This window comes from Lampetra planeri, chromosome 6, assembly GCF_965212315.1.
Source record: "Lampetra planeri chromosome 6, kcLamPlan1.2.h2, whole genome shotgun sequence".
Classification (NCBI taxonomy): domain Eukaryota; kingdom Metazoa; phylum Chordata; class Hyperoartia; order Petromyzontiformes; family Petromyzontidae; genus Lampetra; species Lampetra planeri.
Window position 1 is genome coordinate 14,215,753 of NC_136112.1, and position 25,339 is coordinate 14,241,091.

The 25,339-nt window shown below is 45.7% G+C and overlaps 1 protein-coding gene across 1 annotated transcript; it reads right to left on the reverse strand.

Moving 5' to 3' along the window:
* Positions 1 to 935: 935 nt before the first annotated feature.
* SH3BP5L (SH3 binding domain protein 5 like) lies at positions 936 to 19,370 on the reverse strand. Its single transcript, XM_078595657.1, has 6 exons — positions 18,891 to 19,370; positions 13,786 to 13,848; positions 12,047 to 12,175; positions 9,627 to 9,788; positions 8,844 to 9,017; positions 936 to 7,746 (listed from the first exon to the last, which is right to left on the reverse strand). The coding sequence occupies exons 1-6, from the start codon at positions 18,981 to 18,983 to the stop codon at positions 6,544 to 6,546; spliced, it is 1,824 nt and encodes a 607-aa protein (XP_078451783.1). The 5' UTR covers positions 18,984 to 19,370; the 3' UTR covers positions 936 to 6,543.
* Between the last annotated feature and the right edge of the window lie 5,969 nt (positions 19,371 to 25,339).

Consider the following 25,339-nt stretch of genomic DNA (forward strand, 5'->3'; position numbering starts at 1 on the left):
GGACATTTATAGCAGTGGCCAAATACGAAAACGCCTGATGTTGATTCTAAATGGAGGGAAAAACCGGACGACCCGGAGAAAAGTCCACACGGCCACAGGGAGAGCGAACATGCAAACTCCAAATATACAGCAGGCGCCAGGGTCGGAATCGAACCCACGACCTCCTTTATACCAGGCGAGTTAGTCATAATCCCCTTGAATGCTGACCTCTGGGTGCCACGCCAATAAAATGAGCGGTGTCTTCTTGTCACATTTTATCCAGGGTGACAAGAAAGATAAGAAGTGCCACCTTTGAATGTTACCATGGTTGTCAAATCGTATTGACTGGACTCCCGACACAGAAATATGGAATTTTCACCGGCTTAGTGCCAAAGGAAACGAGCACCAAGAATGTATTCGTAAAACAAATGATTAACAGTTCTGTGTAGATCCACTGCAGGACGAAGGCTTCTCCAAACCGTAATATTCGTGGGGCTGTTTAACCATACTTCACCGGATTGGTCAGTGCAGGTTGGCAAAGGGGGTTATCCAGGTCGATGATACTGGACATCTTTGTCGCTCATCGGATTCCTCCAGTATAAATACAGATTCTGATTCTGATACCCATAGCCGGGCATAAAACACTCTGGCTGCTCGGTTCAAAAGCCAGCGGCGCTAACCACTGGGCTACAGCTCCACCCCGTCAAGTACATAAGACTTAAAATAGATGCACTGCATGTAGTGGGTATAGTGAAATTCTACTTACCCAGGTGGGTTGATATGGGGAACGCAATTGGCGGAATCTCATCTGTGCAAATAACTCTAGATACCTTTGCGGTTGCCTGCAGTTGAACAAGGGATGATTTACCGCTGGTTTGATCCTCTCATCAATAAGAAGTATACTGCAAATTGCATGACGCTGTGCATTGAAATGAATGGAACAAAATGCAGGAATAAAAAATGCAACAACATTCTTTATTGTTCTATTGTGCATACGCATGATGTACTTTGCCATATATTTCGGGTAAACTCACTACACGTAGACACACAACACGTTTGCATACATTCACTTTACGTATGATCATACACACGTACACGCATGTCATTGTACATCAAGCGCACGTGCAATCACACTTTATCGCCGTAGCCCAGTAGCAGACACCAGCTTCAGTAGTCTTATTTTAAACATTAAGTGTTTGTGGACACTCGTCCAACATTGGTGCAAATAAATGTGAACAATTTACACATTTAAAGTTCCAGGCTTAGCACGACTCGAAACAAACTTTCAACCTAGCGCTGCACAGGCTCACAGTCGTTAGTGTGGCTGACTGCCTGCCCATTCAACGTGGTGCAATGCCGGCAAGTCCATCGACCCGAAAAGCATGTGACGAAAATGCGCCCAATTTTGTCACATCTCAGAAGCTAAGCAGGGTTTGATCCAAGATAACTCGGATAGACAACCACCCACGCTTGCCAGGCTGTCATTGGCGGATGCGGAGCTGTGCTACATGGTGGTCAGTAGACCGTGGCGCAACAGAATGCAATGTTGTACTGCACGTCTATGTTCCCTCGTCTATGCTCACCATTTCCGTCAACATACATGGACCAGCGTGGTGGTAGTAGACGTAACGTGAAATATAATGTCCCCCCCTCATAGCTTGCAGTGTGGGGAGGCCTTCATCCAGCAGTGGACTGACAAATGACTGTACGTGTACCTACAACAATAGCATAAATCAAGAGTGATCATATCAATGCAGGGACCGGCCACATTTCATGGCAATGTAGGATTTCCATGAGAAAACCACCATCCAACAATTGCTAAGAGCAGCAAAATATCGACGTCAAATGAGTTGATGTTCACAACAAATGTAACGGTTAAATTTTTATCTGCTTTAAAAGATCACCGGCTATACGGTACCACGTGTGCTACGGGGCATACACGAAGTCACTGGCAGTGGCTACGCCTATAGAAGAACACCTGTATGGTGTGCGAGGGCCTTTAAAAAGTGTGCGCTAGCGTTGAGCACTATGGGTCATACACGGCATCGCTTTTGACTGCCGCGTCAATGCAGTCTATATAAATGTTTAATGCTGTCACTTGAGAAGGTGATACCTTTGCTGACACAGTGCATAAGCGTCACGCTGATTACGTAGTCCGTTAGTATTTATTTGCCACCGTAGCCCCCACACACACATTTTATATTATTAGTGCAGCGACAGTGATTGATTCACGTTGAACAATGTGTTTTGATTTCCGCAGTATATATATTAACCGGATGTATATTGGTCAGAATTGGGGCTGATGTAATATAATCAGTCTGTCGACTGATTGCTCCATGTTTTAGAAGCAATGTAACAATAATCTCATATTTAGCATTTTCAAATAAACATAATAATAATTAACTTGTTTAATTCTAATATGTTGTCGTTAATGTCAACCCAACAGCACTCTAATTAGATTTCAGCCTGTGGTGGATTCCGTCTTCACCCGACCACTGCCGTCTTTGCGTCAGCTCATGTTTAAAAGATCACGGCACCACCTGCAAACAGCGCCATGCCTCTGAGCGTATGCAAGAAAGCCACCGACAGTTCCTGCAGAACTGCACTGTGGCTCTTGTCTTAAGAGGTCACCAACCGAATACATTTGAGCAAATGTGACCGAATGACAGGCAGCACCGACGCAGCGATAGACAAACTGTGGACCGGTTTTATCATTTTCGGACTCATCGGTACAGTCGTCACAAATGCTCTCTGCTTCGAAGTCTGCCTGCGGAAACCCATGTACGTCTCCACTTCTACGGTTAGATGAGACCACGGAGTGTATTTTCGCACCTCCGATTAAGCACGGTTGGCTATAAGTACGATGCAAACGAAGTTCAACATACATTATACATACTTTCAGGCTCATTTTGTGCGCGTAACAAAAATAATAATGAATAAATTAAGTCAGTCCGGTCACGTGTACTCACATTTATTTTGACAGTGACCTAGGACAAGAGGACCACAATGCACTACTGCAGGAAATGCCGACTGGTTTTTGCTTAACGCACTCGTGTGCCGAGTACACGTGTCTGTGCGTGTGTTATTTGAAACTCGTAGTTTTACAGCTTAGCCCTGTTACGATGGTGGGGCTTTATCGTCATTTATGGATTTTATTAACCCAAGCTGCTGACACAATCATTTCCCCATGTCAATTAGTTTTAACTACCTTTCAATTATTTGTAATTGAGAGTCATCCTCATAAGTAAGCAGTTCACGCTGAGCAAAACGAGTCTGATTACAGCAATGCATGATTACCCAAGAGTGCACAGTGCGTAAGGCGTAAGATTAATGAATCAGTAGTTCGGTCATGCCAGGTTTTGACAGCCACATAAAAAATACAATTATATTTAAGTTAAACTTTCTACATTTTTCTGTCCAGAACATAAAGCACAAACCACGTATTACCTATCATGTAAAAGTGCACACAGCTACTTGAACTCACAATACACTACATTCAACACAAGCAAAAAAAAATATATATTTAAACCACCCTTGTGTTAAATCGCAGCTATTTTTTTTGTAACAAACCCAGGAACCACCGTGTCTAGATCTGTTGGAAGGTTTTCATTTCAACAAACGGTCAGGGAGCAGATCTAGATTTGAAGTTTTCGTGACTGCAAGGATCCATACTCTTTGTTTTTTCGGTAAAGTCACGTAGGTAAAAAATAAGATAAATGAAAAATGAAAACAACTAAATTAAATACGAAGTTTCGGGCGCAACACGGCACACTTAAGCTATTCTTTTTTCGCTGTTTTGTCCCCACCTGAAAACGGAAGCTTGTGTTGCGCCCAAAACGTCGTGATTTAATTTAGTTGTTTTCATTTTACATTTATTTTATTTTTTACCTACGTGACTTTACCGAAAAAACCAAAGAGTATGGTCAGAGAGCAGTTCAACTCAGCCCATCGTCTGTCTGTGTGTACCAATTTGTGGCAGGCTAACAATGTCGGATTTCCATTGCTGTCTGAGGGTCACCAACAGCACGCTTGGCTACATACGATGCAAAATAAGTTCAACATACATACATACATACGATAGAGACGAGTGTCACGTCACGTTAATTTCAGCTAGAGACACTTTGACCTTTAAAAACCTATTTGATTTCGAGCATTCAATTACATTTTTGTTGTTGTTGCAATATCGTGCTCACACCACTGTCGGTAGAAGCGACTCCTCTAAGGGGAGCAGCTCTATTAGTCCCCTTGTATGGTATTGTATCCTACTCTTCCACACTGACCACACGTCTTGGAAGAGGTGGGGGGATACCCACGCTTTACCCACCACACATGACCTGCCGATCAACTGTGGTGTGCCCATTTATACTGCTGCGTGGACAGAGCCTGAGGTGGGGGGCGGCGGTTTAAGAAACCTGCCCTCTGTTTAACAGCTGTGTGAGATCGAATAGGTAACCTCTGGATTGCAAGTCCAGTGTGCTAGTCATAGGGAGGGGGGGCAGCATCAGTGAAAGTTATGCGATACATTTTCTGCTACTCAATATCAGTTGGCTCTAGCAACGCTGGTGTTGTTCATACCCACACGAGAGACCGACCAATGTACACACACAGCGCCATACACTCTGGTTAAGGCAATGTATCCAGGCAAAGTTCACTCTCAACACGGGTGGCGATGGCTGTCATGTGAAACGCATAGTAGAGTGGACCTTCAGTTAAGACTGATCATGTTCTATGTACAACTCGCTCCACTTACAAAACAATGTCTTTTTTATGACGACGTATCACAGTACGGTAATGACACGAGACAAAATAAGCATTCTTCTGAAATTCAAATAGCCGGTAGAAGATCACGTCCCAGAACAGCCCTCGGAGAGATAGAACTGAACTACTTCAATCAGCCTCTGCCACTCAAAGCGAGATTTCTCCTCCTTTACACGTTTTACAAAGAGTGCTTCGCCACGTATCAGTCAGTCCCATACCTTCACAGATTTTAATCGGAGCTCGGCTGAAGAATTGACCATAGACCGCACTTATTGAGTTTTATTTTTATGCAGTATTTGTTGGTCAGATTGAGCCTCATCACCTCTCTAGAACTGAGAATGCCCATTTCAATCACAGGTGAGACTCTCAAACTCTGGATTCCAGAAGTGCCACCTCAGTTGCTGTATGACAACCACCGAGTATTCTGCGCCATCTTAGTCAACTCGATAAGATTTTCGAATATATTCACAGGTGCTAAGTTGAATATGTAAAATGCACAACTAAACGCCACTTAGTAGGATATTAAATTAAGCCTAAATTATTTTGTTCGCTATGCGTTTGATATAATATAAAAAAATAGCTTACAAAAAATAAGTTATATTTAACATTCAAGCTGCCAAGCTTGCTGCATATCAAATTCCAGTGCTGTACAATATGTTTTCATGCATACGCGGACACAGACATTTACCCCACATACCCCCAGACACCTAGAAGTGGCATTGCACACCAGCAAAATCCAAATAATAACTCTTTCAGACATCCGATACTTGATGGATGACAGCAGTGACCCGTTATTTAAATAGTACGATTTGCTATTCGTCCCTAGCCGTCAAGCAGGCGATACGAATAGCGTTACAATGTTGGTTGCGCACAGAGCATTAAATGCGTATCAGTAGTGTTATTGGAGTGCACGTGATATAGGGGGTCAGCGTTAAGTAAAGCAGAGGACAACTCAAAAAGGGCTCGTTTCCACGTAGACACACACACATTGTGATTTTGCAAATCAGGCCGTCGTCCCACATGCGTTCAATACAAGTGTCTCAGTGCTCAAACGAGCGGGCAGATGATTAGTGCTGCACAGAAAGTGACTCTTCTGTTGTCCGCATTGTGTGGAACGCCCTCCCGCCCCTCCCCAAGTCATCTCCACTGATGACTCCTACCTCTACCTTCCTTCTCCCCTTCTTCCACTCGAGCTTAAATTTCAAGAGGGGCAGGCAGGCAGGCAGCCAGTTCAAGGCCTAGAGACTTTTCTCTTTTAGGAAGTCCTTCATCCTATCAGGGTTGATTGAGGTGGGTGGGCACTTTGTGGACAGCCCGAGATTAAATCCTGCGGCAAAAAAGTAAAGTTTCCACCCCTGACTCAGGGGGCGCCAACGAAGGAGATAAGCACTGCCACATTGCTCATTAATTTGGTATTTTAATTCAATAATAATCTCTCTACATATCCAGCCTGGTTGTGCTTGTTCCAGAGCATTCAATTTATCAATTAAAATGTTGTAAAGTTCAAATTCTAGCTGCCCAGGGCCAATGGAGCACACTGCCCTTTACCATGGCTCCTGGGTCAATTAGCTGAGCACTTGTGTGTGGGAAGTCATCAGCGGTCACCTTATGCAGAGAGACTGGGCTGACAAAGGAATGCAGCATTTCCACAATCAGCAATGAAGAGCCAATGGAGAAGGAGTGCCTCGCCACACTCATTTGAACACGGAGACACTTGTTGTCTTGATAGGTAACCCCCCTTACTTACTCACACGCTCACCCTCCAGGGTCAATTGCCTGTACTGCTCGAAACACCGACCACCGCAGTCACATGCTGATGCTGCGCTGGTGCTGCTTACTGCTCCCTCGCACCCAGAGTGCCGAGCCCCCTGCGGCCGCGGCCGCCTGCGCCTCTGTCGACAGCGCCGTCGCTGTCCCTCTTCGCCCCTCACCGCCTGCCCTCGGCCCGGCTCCTCCGTCGCTCCCACACAGACTCAGGGTGTCGGCCAGCCCGGCCAGGTGATCCACCGAGTCGCACTTCTGCAGGTCGGATGCGAAGCTGCGCAGGCTTCCCAGCGACAGCGAGTCGCCGTCCGGCTCGGGCCACGTGTCCGGTGGCAGCGCCAGCTCCGATTCCGCGGCATGGAAGCTCAGCGCGAATTCCAGGTCAGCGTCGGAGCGGAGGGCGTTGAGCGCCGCTAGGGAGTGGGTCGTGCCACCTTCCGATCCGTCCCGGAATAGCGGGGGCATGGCCTGGCCCTCCGCCCCCAAGACATCGCGTACACTTCGCTCTGGCTGCTTCCTGCCCTGCCGTGGTGGCAGACCATCCCACTGCACAACGTTCTTCTCCTCCTCCTCCTCCACCTCGTCTTCCGGCAGGTAAAATTCGCCCACGGCATCGAGCTCTGGAACGCAGGTGAGTGTCGGCACGTTCACTTGCACCGCCTCGATGAAATCCTCATCCGAACCAGACTCCGAGGTGGCGCCGGTCTCCGCGCGGCTCAGCTTGATGGTGGGAACGGCGGAGAGCGGAGCAACACCCAGGGGATCATGGGAATCCCACTCCGGGGATGCAGTTCCATCGCCAGGACTTCCTGCTTCCTTATTGCTGGATTGCCATGACTGGGTTTGCTGCCCGCTCTGTGTTTGTGGTGCACACTCTCCTCTGTGAATTTGCTTTTGCACGGATGTCTGCTGCCGATTATCGATTGACTCCTGTTGGCTTTGACCGTTTCCCTGCTGTCGGCCGTTGTTCTGTTTGGCGCTTTGCCCCCAGTCTCGCTGAAGGTCATTTGGCAGCTCTTGATGCCTGTGTTGTTGTTTGATTTGCTGGTTCTCTTGATCAGGTTCCTGTTGCTTGGTCAGCAGCTGGCCGGGCTGCGGGGACGGCTGCTTCTGCTGCTGGGGCCGAAGCTGCCGTTCTTTGTGCATCTCCTCACTGATCTTCTCAAGGCTCCGCAGGGCGGCTGCATAGCGAGCTTTGGCATCGCGGGCCTTCTTTTCCAGCGACGTCACGTTGGATTTGTTCTCCTGCAATGTACAAAAGGGTGGATCGTTTAACACAAATGCGAACTGCATTGTACACCATGTGGATGGGTGGTTCAGTAGGCTCAGGATGACTGTTTCGGAAGACTTATTGCAGAGATCTTGTACCGAAAAGGGCTACTCATGGCCCCGTGAGAGGCATGAGGCAGCACCTCTGAGATAAAGAATTCAAGGACTGGGACTACATCCCTCTCGTCAAATTCACATTGGCAGTGACAGAACCCTGAGCCGGCACAACTGAGACGCTGAGCTTGTCTCTGGGCAGCCACCTGCGCCTTGGCTGGGTTTCAAGTGGAGTGATCTTATGATCTGTGCCCATTGACCACACACAAATCATCCTATACTGTGTATTCAATTTTATTTAAAACTTGTTTTTTGCCTCGATACTGAATGTGAAGGAGAGTGATCTTGTCCAGTGGCAATGGAAAGTCCACATTCCTATGGTGGGGCCAAGTCTTTCTATGGGTCAACCTCTATTGCATCCCATAAAATGTTACTCACGTAAGTGAACTGACACGAGGATTATAACAAGTTGAATCCAACCCCGACAAGAAATTAATTGTTGATGCCACCGCTCCTTGCTATCGCTTCCTTAACTTTGGCCAGATATGCTAATGTTTCAATCAACACCCAACATCCAAGATCACTCTTACCGTCTCATCATCATCATCATCATCACTACCTGGCTTTAGGTATTGTGCATGGTTGCCGACCTCCGGCTGCCACTCCTGTGCATGTCTTGGTTACATGTCCTTCCTTTACGCTGCACTGGTGCCTCCTCCATCTCAACCTCCTCTCCTTGATTACACCCACAAAACTTCATGGCCAATGTTCTATTCTCAAGTATCAAGTTGCTTACCATATCCTTTCATTAAGGTTCCTAGCATCCTGTGAATGCACGTGTCCGTAAAAGGCCACAGGCTTATTTACTCGTTGCTTTTCTAAAGCATCCCACCCATCACAATCGACGCTTTCCTCCCATGTCCTATTTCCAAAACGTTCAAGCCGCTATCTTCTATCCTCTACCGTGACAGTGAACACACGAGGATGACGAGGAAGAGGGCATTTAGTGCACTCAAGACCTCGAGCTGAGTTCCCAGCGTGGCCTTGAGAGTGAAGTACGGTCGCGACTTCATCACCACGCGGCGCAGCGACGATGCCAGCTGCTGCAGGTGCCGCTCGGCATTCTGGGAGCGGAGCGCCCGGCTTTGGTGTTCCCTCTCACTGTGCAGGCGGTCGGCCTCTGCATCATTCACCTGCAGCGCACGTGCGGGGGCGACAATGATCAAAGACGAAGCTTCTGTGTTTAGAGATATGTAGCATATAGACCACAGGGGCAGGTACTGTGCAAGGTCAACATCGAAAAGTTGTCATCACAAACCAATGTGGTTAATGCCACTGTGCACTGGCACTTTTTTCCCCTCTGCTAGATCGCGCAGCTTGCAATTGTGGTGGTTGATGGCTGGCAGGACACTCCTGTACTATTGTTTGTCTCTGCAACAGGCCTATTTAAAGCTTCATATCCCTTGGTTAGTTGTACTAAATTAGCAGTACCACTACCCTAGCTTCGGGACAAACCCTGCTCATGAAATCGCCCATCTCCCATTACAAGGACAGTCTTAGAGATGAGGGTTTGTGTGTGTGTGTATACACACATGCTGTAATTGTCTCCCGAGTATTGATCTTTACACATCACACACCAGGTACTCATTTGAGGTTCAGTCAACCAAGGCGAGGCCCAGGACCGGTTCAGATAATCTTCACTAGCATTGGCCATCGAACTCGGGTCGCCAGGTTCGTGGCACAGTGTGTTAACCGCTACGATACCGCTCCCTCCACACACACACACACGTATATTACAATACCTTTATGGTGGCATGATTGAGCATCTCTTGCCAGGCTGGATCGAGGGTGCCGCCCCTGCAGGCCAGGCCCTGCTCGGCCACGCACACCATCTCCCTGGCGGCGGCGTGCATGCTGACGGCACGCTCGTACCGCAGTGCAGCGCGCTGTGCCTCCGCCTGGGCCTGAAACACGCTCACACATACGCACACACACATACGCACGTGCACACACACGTACATGCGCGCACACACACACGTGCAAACACACAGGTATATTCGTACACAAAGATCCACCGTATAGCCTTAACAGACTGTTGGGGCAAGTGCCGTTAGCGAGTAGCACCTATGAAGGCCGGAACGGTACACGAGGGGGTGGGTGGCCAGCGCCACGCCCGACCGCCTTTGTCTCCCTAGTGGCGATGTTTACACACCGCACCAGGTACTCATTTGAGGCTGAGTCGACCTAGGGGAGGCCCAGGACCGGTTCAAATAATCGTCACTGGTGTTTGCCGTGAGCGGGAATCGAACCCGGGTCGCCAGGTTCGTAGTGCAGCTGCCAGGTTGGATCGATTAATGGTCAATATGATATCTATAACTTGTGTAGGTTATCTAATCCACGCGGTCAACTCTATTGACCCAAATACACCAAAACACACATCCATAGACAACAAAGAAAGCTGCCAATCGGCACTATGTGGCGGCAATGTCTGGATACAAACTGCGATCTCCAGTTTAGCCTTAAAGGACCTAATGCCTTTTAAGGTAAGCACGACTCTATACCCGAAAACCTTTAGCTTCACAGCATTGACGTTGACACACCATATCTCCTATGCATTTGTAACGCTGTTATTGGGCCAAGATGTGCCGTTCCCATGGAGTTGCCGGCAATGCCGGCCACAGGCCAATAGAGGGCAAGAAGGGCTGAGCCCCAAAGCTGAGAGTCTCTGGGCCAGAGCGCCCAACGGTTACCCTATGTAACAGTATGTAAAAGGGGCAGACCCCAGACCCCAGGAGGGGGGGGGGCTGGGGGATGACATCATCCCCGGATCCTCTCGAAGGTTCGAGAAGGAAGGCGTGGCCAGGGCAGAGCGAGCCACGGCTCTCTATAAAAGCCGGACCTCTGAACGGTCCCGGCAGTCGTTGTCCAGCTGAAGGCAAGAAGCCTCCTGAAGACTGAAGAGCCTCAAGGGCAGAGCCGTACCCCTGGCAAGGGTCGGCTCCAGCTTATATACCAGTGAAGATTCAAGCTTCACTCAGGGAGGACTTGTAGATTAGCCAATAAGAGGCCTATTAGTCTGGAGAGTAACCTCCATAGTTTATCGGGTGTGAGGGGCCGTTACCTCTCTGTGTTGATAATAAAAACTGTGTTGCCTCAGAGAAGCTCTCTTCTAGTTATTCAACCCACGACACATTTAAGGCTGAATGTATCGAGGAGAGGCCAAGAATATCCAGAAATCCAAGTCCAGTCAGCGTGATTGTAGTGGAGGACACATGGCGAGATGGCAGCCCCTTTCCTTCAGCCCCACCCACTTTTACATTGCTAAGCTCACTCCTTTGCCAACCCCTCCCACTACTCAGGTAGCTTCAAATCTTTGCCCGCATCATGAGTCGAGCATGAGGCCAGACAATTGGAAAGTGGGACAATGTCCCAATTTTTGGCAAATGCTTTCAGACACAGGGACAACTTTTTCTGAAACCGGGACTGTCTCAGCCAAACCAGGCACCAGAGGTCGCAAACGGGTTTTGATTCCTTACCCGTACCCGGCCGCACCAGGGTCGCAAACGGGTACCCGATACCCGGCTGGGTACGGGTAGCCGGGTATCGGGTAGGGTACGGGTATCGGGTACCCGATTGCGACCTCTGGGATGAAGCCATGTTGCAGGCGTGGGTGGGTTGATTCTAGGAATTTGAATTGTGAGAAGAGACAAGACGTTGGGAAATGAGTGACAAACGGTGACTCACCAGTGACTCACGGCCCATCCGTACCCAGCCGCACCAGGGTCGCAAACGGGTACCCGATACCCGGCTGGGTACGGGTAGCCGGGTATCGGGTAGGGTACGGATATCGGGTACCCGATTGCGACCTCTGCCAGGCACGTCTCGGAGCTTTAACAATACCAATACCCGCCATTCGCCACTAAGTGACGGTGACGTCACCACGGCACCTGTGCCAAGGGCACTTTGAGGGCTTAATGAACAAAGACAAAAATCCCTCGTAAAGCCTTAATAGACCGTTGACGCAAGTGCTGTTAGCGAGCACCTGTGAAAATTGGCAAGGCACACTAGGTGGCCAACACCACGCCCGTCCGCATTTGTCTCCCGAGTGCCAATGTTTACAAACCGTACCAGGAACTCTTTTGAGGCTCAGTCGACCTAGGGGAGGACCAGTTTAAATAAACACAGACGCCTTTACATACACACCTGCAGACAAAATACTGACCTCTTTGGCTTGCCGTCTGGCTTCATAATAAGGCCGTGCCCGCTCCACACAGCTGCCCAACTTCGTTGCGCACACATTTAGCTTCTTGGCCGATTCAGACAGAACCCTGCAGTACTCAGCTCTGGTAGCCTGGGGGCGAACACGGGCACACGTTGAAACGTACACACACTGGCATGCCGAGCTGTGAGTACAAAGGTGCACCGAGCACACACGTCAACACACGCATGCAGGTCTGGACACACGCATCTCCTCCCCCTACCCACAGACAAACACCCAAGTAAACAGACACGTATTATCTTGGGTCTTTCGGTAAAGTCACTAGATAGATGTTGACTTAAAGCTTTCGTGACTGCAGGAATACATGTTCTATGGGTCTTATGGTAAAGCCACGTAGATAGAAAAATAATAATAAAAATATCACGTTTCGATCACAACACAAGCAATCGTCTGCACTTGAGGACGATTGCTTGTGTTGTGATCGAAACGTCGTGATATTTGTATTATTTTTCTATCTACGTGGCTTTACCAAAAGACCCATAGAATCACGTAGATAGGTACAAAGAAAATAACAAAAAAAAACTACGTCGTTTCGATCGCAACACAAGCGGTCGTCTTCCTTTTCCTGCAGACGACTGCTTGTTTTGTAATCGAAACGTCCTAGTTTTTGGTTCTTTTTTTGTTATTTTCTTTTAACCTATCTACGTGACCCAAGAATATGAATTCCTGCAGTTACGAAAGCTTTAAGTCAATATTTAAACAGACACGCATATACACATGGGTGAGTACACATTCTCGCACGTATATATATACCCAAGCATATAGTTACCCAATCACATGTAAATGAATACACACACACGTGCAGTGGAACTCACCCTATAGACACACACACATGTAGAGATACACACAAGCAAACTTACACACATGATGCTGAAAATTACGGAATATAACAGCATCATTAGGGTGTCCGCCAAGTGCCAAGCGGTCCAGATAATTAAGTCTTTGCTTGCCCAATATTGCTCATCTCACTGCTGTAACTTGGCTGAATCATTTTAATTGGGTTCAGTAACTGCTGCATTTACGACCAACTACCACTGCTCACTGTAACTGCAATGGTAATTTTATTGACCAGGTGGCGTTATGCCTAAACGATCATCTCACCTTGGGAACTTTGTGAATTCACAACCCCGCGTGAGTTCAACATAGCCCATCACCCCCTATAATTAATTAAATGAGTACCACTTTGTACACAGCCAACAGCCAACAGCGCTTGTCATGTGGACAGCCTGGTCCCTACCATGGTTATGTGCAATTTCCCTCACTGGCTCACGGCCGCCAAATAAAATTGGCACTGCGGCATGCTCATTTGAGCAAACACACGCTTTCAATCGTAAAGGTTTCTCAGCTCATAAACGGTGTGGTACAAATACAAGTCCCGAATGCAAAACAAGACAACTCGGTAATCAGAATACTGAAAACGGTTAAACCGGTTCAACTCTTGGACCAAGTGAGCATTGTGCTTGCCTCTACACGTCTGTGGGGAGACATGCTGCAAGCATGCATCTAAAATAATATAATAATTTGCTACCTGTTGTCAATCATTTTCTAGATGAAGGGCTCCCCAGGGCTCACACCACATAGGTTAGTACACATTTGTGAACGGTTGCGACCAGGACCGGTTCAGATTTCAACCATCACTGTTGGGCACGACTGAGAATTGAACTCAGACGACGTTGACTTACTGTGAGTTTTACTTCCAGCTCATTGATTTCTTCACTTGCTTGGTTTAATTTCTCCAGTTCCTCCTGGAAAAGGTGCGTGAGAAAGAGAGGGAGAAGGGCAGCGATTAACAGTGTGGCTTTTGGATCCCCCATTGTGCAAATCTGTAAAAGTATTTGCCCTATGGGCACTTGTCTGCCACTGGGCCCCCAATTGATATCCTCCTTGGCTTTCTGAGCGAGGGTTAAAAGACACACGTTTGAGTGGAAACTGTGTTGTGGGATGGGGAAGCGGCATGAATGAAAGTGAGGGCACAGTCCCCGCCCCCGCAGTCTTTATAATCAACAGTCTTTCTGTTCTGTTCCTTGAGCCCAGTTTTGTATCAAACCAAAGTCTGTTTCCCTGGCTCAAACAAGAAATGGGATGGTGCTCAGATGGTGCTCATCTCTATTAGCAGCCCCATGCCAGTTATAACGTGTGCATGTATGTTGAACTTCTTTCGCACCATATGTAGCTAACAGTGCTAATCGGAGGTGTGGGGGGGGAGAACAAACTTAGCATAAAAAGGAGTTCTAAAGAAATGAGTTTTCAATTCCCGTGGTAGGGACCAGTCTCTCCCGGTGAAAAACATTACTGACTGCCCAGAAAATGTTAGTTATTTTATCGACCTCAGAGGAAGCATGGACCGAGTTGACCCCTGAGTGGGATTCGAAAAAGAGAGTAATATATCCATAATTGCTAATACTGTCCGTGCAATGGACTGCGCATGTAGTTGTACAAGCTATGAGTAACCATATGCAGCCATAGCACAAGTACACACAATCATCTTGCTGTTCTTCCTCAGCCTCCCACTGCGTTTGTTTTCTAACCATTGTCTCTCCTCCCTTTGGTTCACATCCTGTCCCTTGTTTGCACACGCACACGAGGGAAGTGGTTCAGTCTGTCAGGGTCGTTGTCAACGACTGACCAGGACTGTACACTGTGCATTTCAGCATAGAATGCAGTGTGACGAGGCCGTGCAATTAAACATTTGACATATTTCAAGTTTATTTTATTTCCCTACCAGTGTTCCAACTGCACTATATTGATTTGAAGTTTTCGTGGCTGCAGGAATCCATACTCCTTGGTTATTTCGGCAAAGTCACGTAGGTCGAAAAAATAAATAATAAATCACGACGTTTCGATCGCAACACAAGCAATCGTCATCAGGTAGAAAGACACAGCAGTAGAACTGCTGAACAAGAAAGGGCTGTTGCAACAAGAGGTTATACAGTAAAACATTGGATTGCGAGTAACTTGGTCTGCGAGTATTTTGCAAGACGAGCAAAATTTTTAAGTAAATATTAATTTGATAAACGAGCGAGGTCTTGCAATACGAGTAGTACGTGTATACGCTTTGTCTGCCGAGCGTCACGTGATCACAACTGATATACGAGTGCTTTGGATTACAAACACGTTTCTGGAACGAATTATGCTCGCAATCAAAGGTTTTACTGTTACATTCGTATCTAAAACTCCTTTAATACTCACTCATCACAGTGGATAATCATCCTCAAGTGACACAGATGTCCTATGCAGAGACATGTCCACACCATAACAATGTACACAATTTTAACTGCTGGTTGAGGACTGCCAACATTCAGATGACCATTGCCCCATGCTTGAGTGTGGGAAAATAAATCGTTGTAGGTCTTATGTGATATGATTCAGGGGTCTATCTCAACCGTTAAGACATGATACTTTAGTTGTATGGAAGAGTGGTTCACCCAATGACAATCTGTTCAAGAATAATTTCTCAAAGCTCATTCCCTTAAATATCCAGGTACAAAACCAAATGTAAAAATGTGTTTTTGTTTCTTTAGCTACTACTGACCAGGCTGAGCCCATCAAGATTTTAAATTTTCGTGACTGCAAGGATCCATACTCTTTGGTTCTTTCGGTAAAGTCACGTAGGTGAATAAAATAATAATAAAAAAAAATAGAAATAACTAAATTAAATCACGACGTTTCGATTGCAACACAAGCTGTGATTTCCACACCTGATGATGATTGCTTGTGTTGCAATCGAAACGTCGTGATTTAATTTAGTTATTTCTATAATTTTATTTTTATTTTCTATTTTTATTTTATTCTTATTTTCTATTTTTATTTTATTCTTTTTTCACCTACGTGACTTTACCGAAAGAACCAAAGAGTATGAGCCCATCAACTCACTCCAATCGAGAACAGGGGTGTTATTATACGCAAGAAGCTGTCCGGATTTGAACTCAGGGTCTTTCAGCTGTGCTGGTTCAGTGCTCAGACATAGGGATTAGCCTCTAAGCTGCTGAATGTCTCTCAATAGATTTAATCTTTTAACTGAAGTTATTTGTTTAATATACTGTACATATTTCGATTTAAAGCGTTCGTGACTGCAGGGATTCATATTATTGGTTCTTTCGGTAAAGTCACGTAGAAGGGAAATAATAAAATAATAAAAATACAACAATAAAATTATCACGACGTTTCGTTGCAACACAAGCAATCATCATCAAACTTTTTCACACCTGATGATGATTGCTTGTGTTGCAATCGAAACGTCGTGAGAATGTTATTGTTTTATTTTTATTATTTTATTATTTCTACGTGACTTTACCGAAAGAACCAAGAATACACTGTACATACTTTAAAATTATTGGTACCTAATGCATAAATTGCACGAAGCATACTACCACGCATTACTTTATTATCTTCCATACCTGATCAAGCCATGTCTTTCCCAGGTCTCCAATGAAAAAGACATTGCCTCACTGGACTCCCCTCTCTTACAAACTATCAAACCTGTATTTGCAGGTCTCTCTAGCCAAATAAGTGTCCCGTCGAATGGGATTTAGCCTTTTTAAACGTACACTTAAAATAACGTGTACTGTATAGTATGTTATTAATTACGATTATGTTTGTTTATCCAGGAAAGCCTCACCGATTCTCCAGACTCCTTTTCAGGAGGATCATGCAACGTTTTTCGCAGTCGCAAAATGATATTCCAATTGAGTAATTTGCTGGTAGTCGTTTTAATCTGGACACTGACGCTGGCATATGAAGGCCTGCTCTTGCAAAAGATGACGCGGGACCTTAAGCCTCCACTGTAAAGCGGACAGCGTAAAGTATTTACACGCTTTTTATTATTACACGCTTTTATTTAACTCACTTCGTCTGTTGTATCCTCAAAAAATAAATATTGTAACTCAATTTCAACCGTATTCCCAAAGTCGTATCGACTGCAAACTTCGTATAGCTATGTCATACTGATGACAATACTATATTCTATCATTAAAAAAAATTATTTTAAACAATCTTTTTACGGCTCGAATTGTCCACGCTCAACTGTTGCCTGTAAATCACCACGTGGTCCCTTAAGTCACGGCAAGCCTCGGGGAGCCATGCCCAGGGGCGCGGGATGTGGGAGGGGAGGGGCGAAGAGGGCAAGGGGGAGGGGGAGCTCGGACAGTACATTTCATTAAAGCGTGTTTAAAAAAAAGTATTTTTAAATATTTTATTATTAACTGTTGTTGTTGTCGTCGTTGTATCCTCAAATCTTGTAACTCAATTTTAACCCACTTCCCAATGTGGTATCGACTGCAAACTTGGGATACTTATGTCATACTGATGACAATACTACATTCTATCATAAATATATTAATATTTTTTTAACATTCTTTTTTATATGTTATGTTTCGGCTTGGGTCTAATTGTCCACGCTCAACTGACGTTGGCTGTAAATCACCACAGCCCCTTACGTTATGGCAAGCTTTGCGGCCACTTCCTGGAGTCGTGGAGTTCTGCCATTACTAGTACGGTACATTTCATAAAAGCGTGTTTAAAAAAAAGTTTTTTACAAATATTTTTTATTTTATAGTTAAGACACCCACAAGTATGAACCAGGGTGGCCGCTGAACTCGAACCATGAACCTCTTCAACATGCGGTGAACGCGTTACCACCAGGGATACCTCAAATGAATGCCTCATTTCTTTCAAACACTTTATTTCTTACACAATATAGAAATTGCAAAAAATTGTAACGCTGAAGACGATTTTTTTCAATCCGTAATTGGTGAACGCGTCCAGACTTGCAGATTGGCAGAAGTCATTCTACAACAAGATAACGCCAAGCCTTACGCAAGCCTGAGGACATCAGAGACCACAGGACCCGTTCGGGGGTACTATTCTGCCTCCATCCAACGTACAGCCCAGTCCTGGCTAACCTCAGATTTTCATATATTTCGCCCCATGACGGATGACACATCTCAGCAACAACACATTCCTGCGGAGGGAGCTGGTAGAAACGTTGGGTTGCTCGGTCAATGGCCAGGGTCAACGGCAGCGTGGTGTATTCCGCAAATATGGCCGACTGTGAGGGCGCGCACAAGCCGGTGTGAGTAGGTTAAACGTTGAGTTTTATAAGGGCACCACGGGGTGACCAACCCCTCCCCACCCAGGTGGTTCCTACCAGTATTATTTTTATGCTAAGTGTCTGCTGCTGCTGTGTCCTGTACAGCGCTTTGAGATCCTTGATGAAAAGCGCTATATAAATTGAATTATTATTGTAAACTACGCTCCTGGAAAGAATGGCATTCGCAAATTAAGACTTTTAAAAAATGTAGGTCGATAAAAAGTTGATAATTAAAGACGAAGCGGCATTACACTTGGCGCACACCCAGTATATTCTTCATACGACTGTTTTGTCGACATTTGATCGGTGCTTGTCACGTAAATCGTTGGATCTCTGCGTTCTTCATTGCAAGGCCCGCTGGCCACCGGCGACCCCTGGTGGCCTTTTAGTTCGGGCCCCTGAAGTGCCACCCCCGACAAAATACAAAAGTGAAAAATCCCTATCATGCTGCCAAACCCCAACGGTTTCACATTTGACCTCACTGATGTCTTATCAATGAAAGTGGCCCCTATCTGACAATTAGTGAAGAACACTGTCGTATCTATTACATCTCAACACATCGGAATATAGACATATGCCAGAAACTCACACGCAAAGATCCACCCCTATAATACACTTAGACTGTAGGAGCAAGCGATGTTATACAAACACACAAACACGTGCGTGTGTGTGAGAACCACCCTTTCCCAAATCGAGCACCTTGATCCTGGGGTCCAGACCGTCCGCGGCTCCTCGCTCCGCCTCTGCTGCGGACACAGCAGCAGCAGAAGAGGAGGCAGTAGCAGAAGCCATCGCCTCGCTTTGCCCGCCTTTGCCACCTTCACCGCCGCCTCACGCCATGCCTATCCCGCACCTTGCGGACCCGAGGGTCTCGACCGAGCCGGGGTCACCCAATCCCCGCAGGGAATCCAGGCGAGAGCGAGGCGGCGGGCAAGGCCTCGGCTAAAGGCCAAGGAGGGAGCCGGCTGCCGAACGCGGGGCCGCGGCTGGCGGAACGGCCGGTGTCATTTGGTTTCCGCGCCTTGAGAAAAGCCCAGGGCGCCGAGAAATTCCCGGGAGAATGAGAGTTTGGGAACTCTGCCCGGTGTTTGTTTCGTGTGCGAGTGCTTGAATGCGTAAACAAAAAATGTTGCAGTTCCCACAACAAAACTTGACAAGCCACGATTTGGTTACGTCATGACGCAGGCGAAGACGTCACGACGTCATGACGCCGCTGACTACGTCACGACGTCATGACGCAGGCGAAGACGTCACGACGTCATCACGCAGGCGAAGACGTCACGACGTCATCACGCAGGCGAAGACGTCACGGCGTCGTGCCCCCCGTTCTCGGAATTCTAGCAATAGCCAAGCGAATCGAGATTTGAAGTTTTCGTGCCTGCAGGGATCCATTCTCTTTGGTTTTTTCGGTAAAGTCACGTAGGTATAAAATAAAAACAAATTAAATGACGACATTTCGATTACAACACAAGCATCATCAGCAAAAAATGTTTTTGCTGTGGGTTTCCCACCTGATGACGATTGCTTGTGTTGCAATCGAAACCGTCGTGATTTAATTAATTTTATTTGATACCTACGTGACTTTACCGAAAGAACCAAAGAGTAGGAATAGCCGAGCGCTGCCGCGTGGTACTAGAATCTGAATATGTTGTTTGTAGGTGGAATCCGATGAGCTACAATAGCTGTCAACCCGCACAGTATAACCCCACATTCTTGTCCAGGGAAATTGAGTTTGCAGGTCGTTTCAATACGGGCACACACGAAAAAAGGTGTCTATTTGTGTTTCTCTCCTTGTGATGGGTCTTTGTCGGATGAACGTTGAGATTTATTAGGGCACGGGGTGACCAATACGGTCTGAATTGGCCTGTAATAAGCTAAGGCACTGATGAGGGGTTGACAGGTATAGAGCTATGAATCTTTTTTTTATTCAACACATGTCCGGGAGGGGCACGGGGTCAGAACGTTACAGCAACAAACAATGGGGAAAAACACGATAGGAGTGCAACGTACAGGAAAGGCAAACCCATCTCTCTAAAAACATATAAATTAAACGAAACCATCCCCATCCTACCAGGCAAACATTTTCTGGATGAAGGTAAACAAATCGCTTAATATATATTTTTGGAATGACAACGTGAGGGCCGGCATTGGGTAATGGACTGATGGGGATTTACATTTAGGTACCATCCTCAGTAAACATGGGACAACGTTGTTTGCCCATGTTTACTGGGTTCGCAATGGAATCTCAGACTATGCAACAATATCTTCTGCGCTATCTGCATCACTAACAGTAGTGAATTCATGGTTGCGCCGAAACGTTTTGCTACTACATGCCGATAAGACTGAAGCCATATTCATCGGCTCCCCTCGGCATCTTTCAAAAATTGATTCGCCTCGTTTGTTGATTGATGGTCACGATGTCAGTCCCACACGGGAGGTCAGACACCTTGGTGTTCAGTTTGACCGGCCATTATCCTTTGAGGCACATTTCTCTAAGGTCGTTAAAATGCATTTTTCCACCTAAGAAATATTGCCAGAATGCATCGCTTCCTGTCACCTGCTGACTTGGAGAGCAGGGGCGGTTTCTTCATTAGGGCGATTGGGCGACGCACCACCAATGTCATTCAACCACAGAGTCACGCTAGCCGTCACTGTCAGCCTCTGGATATAGTCCAATCAGCGTCATGTCACGTTCTGTGGAGTACCGCCTCTTTTTGGGCGATTTCACTACGGCTGAGAATCGCCCCGAGTGGCCCCATAGACTTACATTCAAAGATGTTTTTTTTCGAACGGGGGCGCTGCAATGCATTCTCTATGGCTTCCGGGAGGGCATGCACTAACGTGCTTACGTCATCATACGTGCTAACGTCATCATACGTAAGCACGTTTCATCCAACAATATAATTTATCGCCACCTAGTGGAATCTTTAATAAATAAACTTGAGTGGTTTGTTTTAATAGTGAGTATATATACAAACAAGATGTATTGTAAGAGTCACTTTATTTTTCATTAATATTAAAGAAGTGAAGTTGCCTTTACATGCTTAAGCTGTTAATTTATTCATTACATGGGTGGGCCTTATCAATCATCCAGACATTTGCCCCCCCTGAGAGATTTTGCAGGAGCCGCCACTGTTGGAGAGACTGGTCCATGCTTTTGTGTCATCCCGACTCGGCTACTGCAACACCTCACTGGTTGGGATACCGAGCAAAGCACTGGGCCGACTTCAGCTTGTTCAGAATGCAGCTGCTCGAGTGCTTACACGTACACGATTACATGCGCACATTGCACCAGTCCTCGTATCTCTTCATTGGCTACCGGTAAAATTCCGAGTAGATTTTAAGTTACTGCTATTAACCGATAAGGCTTTAAAAGGGCTTACCCCACATTACTTGCAGGAACTAATACATTTATATATTTCATCAAGGTCCTTAAGAAATATTAATCTCCAACTGTTCAGCATTCCGTGGCCTAGGCTGCGCTCTTTTGGTGATCTGGCTTTTGTTAGCGTGGCACCAAAGCTGTGGAACGCCTTGCCACTTGAAATCAGGCAATCAGAGTCGATAGATATATTTAGATAGATATATTTAAATCTACTTTGACAACCCATCTCTTTAAACTGCCCTTCCCTCTTTAGTTTGGTCGGTTGCCTTGGTTCTGTTTTTGTTTCCTGCTTTTCATGCATTGCGCATTGGGATCCTATGATAGAATATGTTGGTTGGTAAACGTTGGAGGAATGTTGGCCCAATATTCTATGTTCATTGGGATGCCATTGCTAATATGTATGGATGTTGAACTTCTTTTGCACCGTACGTAGCCAACCGTGCTAATCGGAGGTGCGGGATGGTCATGTAAAGAGGTTTGTGTTCCTTGTCTTGCATATCTTACAAGCAAGCGTTTAATATCTCACAGAATACTGTCGTTTATAGACTGGAGTAGGTACTTGTCTCCAGTAGCCACAGCTATAGAGAGAGTGGTATATTGGATGTGATGTGTCGGGTTGAAATATTTTTCGGGACTTTGATAATTAACATTGTGCAGGCCCCAATGTGTAAGGTGAGACTTTACTGCAGGCCAAATCTGATGCTTACCTTTGTGGATTTTATAATTATTGCCATGTTTGAGTTTTGTTTGGTTTCCAACGACATCAGCTCGGTATCATTACATACAATTTATGTTTTTACGACGAACATTTTCTCACGTTTGATTTTAAAGCATGTGTAGCGAAACGAAGCAACACGTGTAATGCATAAGTGTAGAGGCTGGGTGTCGCCAGTAAACATAGAACATTTATACTCATACTTTTAGGTTTTTTCGGTAAAGTCACGTAGGTAAAAAATTCAATTCAATTAAATTAATAAAATACCAGGCAGGCAACGATTACATTTCAAGTGCATGGAACATTGGCTCAACGTGGGTCGAACGGTTCCTACACAACTATATTACAACGTTGGCGTATTTACTTTGAGATCCTGGGCTATTGGACAGGATTTGGATGCTTCGTGAATGATAAAAGAAACTCTAAAGCTCCGGTCAAGTGCACCATCATGCCACTTATTTGCCGTCACTCTGGTGTCTTTTCCAAGATTTGTATGCGTCAATGGCAGTGTCCCAGTAAAGTGCAACTTTGGGCCAACGTTGGGACAACGTGCATGCAACATTGGTTCAACGTTCCATGTTTTCTGGGGTGTCACTTAGAGCGCTGACGGGGCATCTTAACATAATTATAATCCATCAATCAGGAGTGCAAATTTATTTTATGAAATTTAATCGTTGCCTGCCTGGTATTAATGCTTGTCCTGCAGCGTATCAAAGACATCCCGGTAACATGCAATGTTGGGCCAACGTTGGTTGACGTTGTACTAAGAATGTCCAACGTTACATGTTTACTGGGATACTGCAACGAGGATTCGTAATCATCATTGTAGTGTTTTCTTGCCAAATAATTTCCCTGTAGGTTAACAAAACATACTTTAAAGCAATTGGCCAAACATCCCAATGCAAGGGCCCTGAAAAAGTCTTGACACTCAATGATTTCTTGGATATAGGGTATTTTAAAAATGATAAATTACAGTAATATCCCGATTTACGTCACTTTATTAATACCCACTACTTGATTTGCGTCGCCTCAACCCACACTTATGTCGTTGAGAGCATCCGTAATTTCTGGTATCCGTCGCCTCAGCCTTCGCTTCCACCTACTCTGTAAATTGCTTTGATTTACATCGCCTTGATATTCGTCGTCGCACCTTTCAGGAACGTATTCCCGACCTAAACCGGGGTATTATTGTACTATTGTATTTTGCAAGCACACAGCAGGGCCGCACCACACGTATTATCATATTAACAACAAAACTGTTCCACATAGAACTAAGACGATTAGGCACTTAAGTCGATGAATCGACTGAAATTGTAATCATATAACTTATTTATGGTTGATTACTCACACACAAAATGGCGCCCGCCTCCCCATTGCCTCCTGAAGGCGAGAAACCCCTACACGCCATGCCCAGTGTCATGCGGCTGATGATGTCGATGCAAAGCCCGGCTCATCGCAGCCCGTCCAGTTGGCACACGTGGGAACATAGGTGACATCCCCCTCCCCAATTATGTCATGTTATCTATTTAGTCAAGTAATCGAACCGATTATAATCAGAAGAGTAATCCCTTAATAGGATATCCCTATTTATACAGTGTAACGTGGCTAAACTGCATTGATGCTATAAATAATCTATAATTTACACTATACTCTTTGGTTCTTTCGGTAAAGTCACGTAGGTAAAAATATATAAAATTAATAAAATGAAAACAAATAAATTAAATCACGTCGTTTCGGAAGCAACACAAGCAACCGGCATCAGGTGTCGACTGCTCCAGCAAAATTACTGAGGCGTATGGGCGTTTTCACCGGGAGGTTATAAGACACTACAAAACAGACACGCACAGACACGCACAGGGCAGGCTCACATCAATCAAATCCAACCCCAAAAAATAAAGGAGTCAAGAAATCGATTAAAAGCCCTTAAACATGAGTTGTGTCTCAAGGCGCGATTTGAGTAATGCGAGGGAGTCAATAGAGCGAGCGTCCAGTGGAAGTGAATTCCACAGCTTGGGGGCCACACGAGGAAAGGCCTGGTCACCCATCGTACAGAGAGATGTGATTTTGGCACCACACACAATACTAATACAGATATGCTCATAAGTTAAGTTCTTTAGCGTCAATATGCTAAATTCCTCTGTTGATATGTAAACTCCTTTGTCAAGGCGCTCTGCTCCTCCCACCCAACTGTCTTTCCGACAGCTTTGTTCTTCACCTGAGGACGGCTGCTTGCGTTGTGGCCGAAACGTCGTGAGAATTGTATTATGTTTTATTTTTTATTATTGTATTATTTCCCTTCTACGTGACTTTACCGAAAGATCCAAGAATATGAATCCCTGCAGTCACGAAAGCTTTAAATCGAAATTTAAATCGAAAGTTAAGTCAAGTTAATCTATCCATAATACAGGTTTGTTTGGGTTAGATCATGTATAAGTATATGAATGTGTAGTTAAACCCGCCACCACCCGACACAGCCAATTACTAAGGTTTGTCACTTAAACAGAACGTGCCAATGCGTTACTCGTACAGCACACGGGTGTGTTGGAGAGCAAAGCCACAACATTTACAATCTGAGTACAGCCAGATTTGTGGACAAGTACTCCTGTTTCGTTCCTTAAATAGAGGCTTAGATTATCTATTTAACCGGATGAGAACTCAATAGACCAGGCCTAATTTGCATGAGTCACCTTGGTTAAGTCACAGGCGGATGCGTGAGGTGATTGCATGTTCTCCCCTTGGTCGCGTGGATTTTTCTCCGGGTCTTCCGGTTTTTCCCTCCACATTTAGAAACGTGCGTTTAGATTATGTGACTGCTATACATTTCCACATGATAAGCCACTTCGTTGAGCTATAATTTGTGGCCAGTGGCGTGTGAAAAATGGCTATATAGCTCAGTGGGCCTTACCTGGTAAAATAAAAAGTTTAGTTTAAATGTGGTTACTGGTTAGGTTTCTCTTGTGTAAGCTCAGGGTAAGGGTTAAACTTTGCAAGAGCACAGCAGTGGGATCCTGTACGCTGGCTGATCGCAACATCCATCCAAATTCTAAG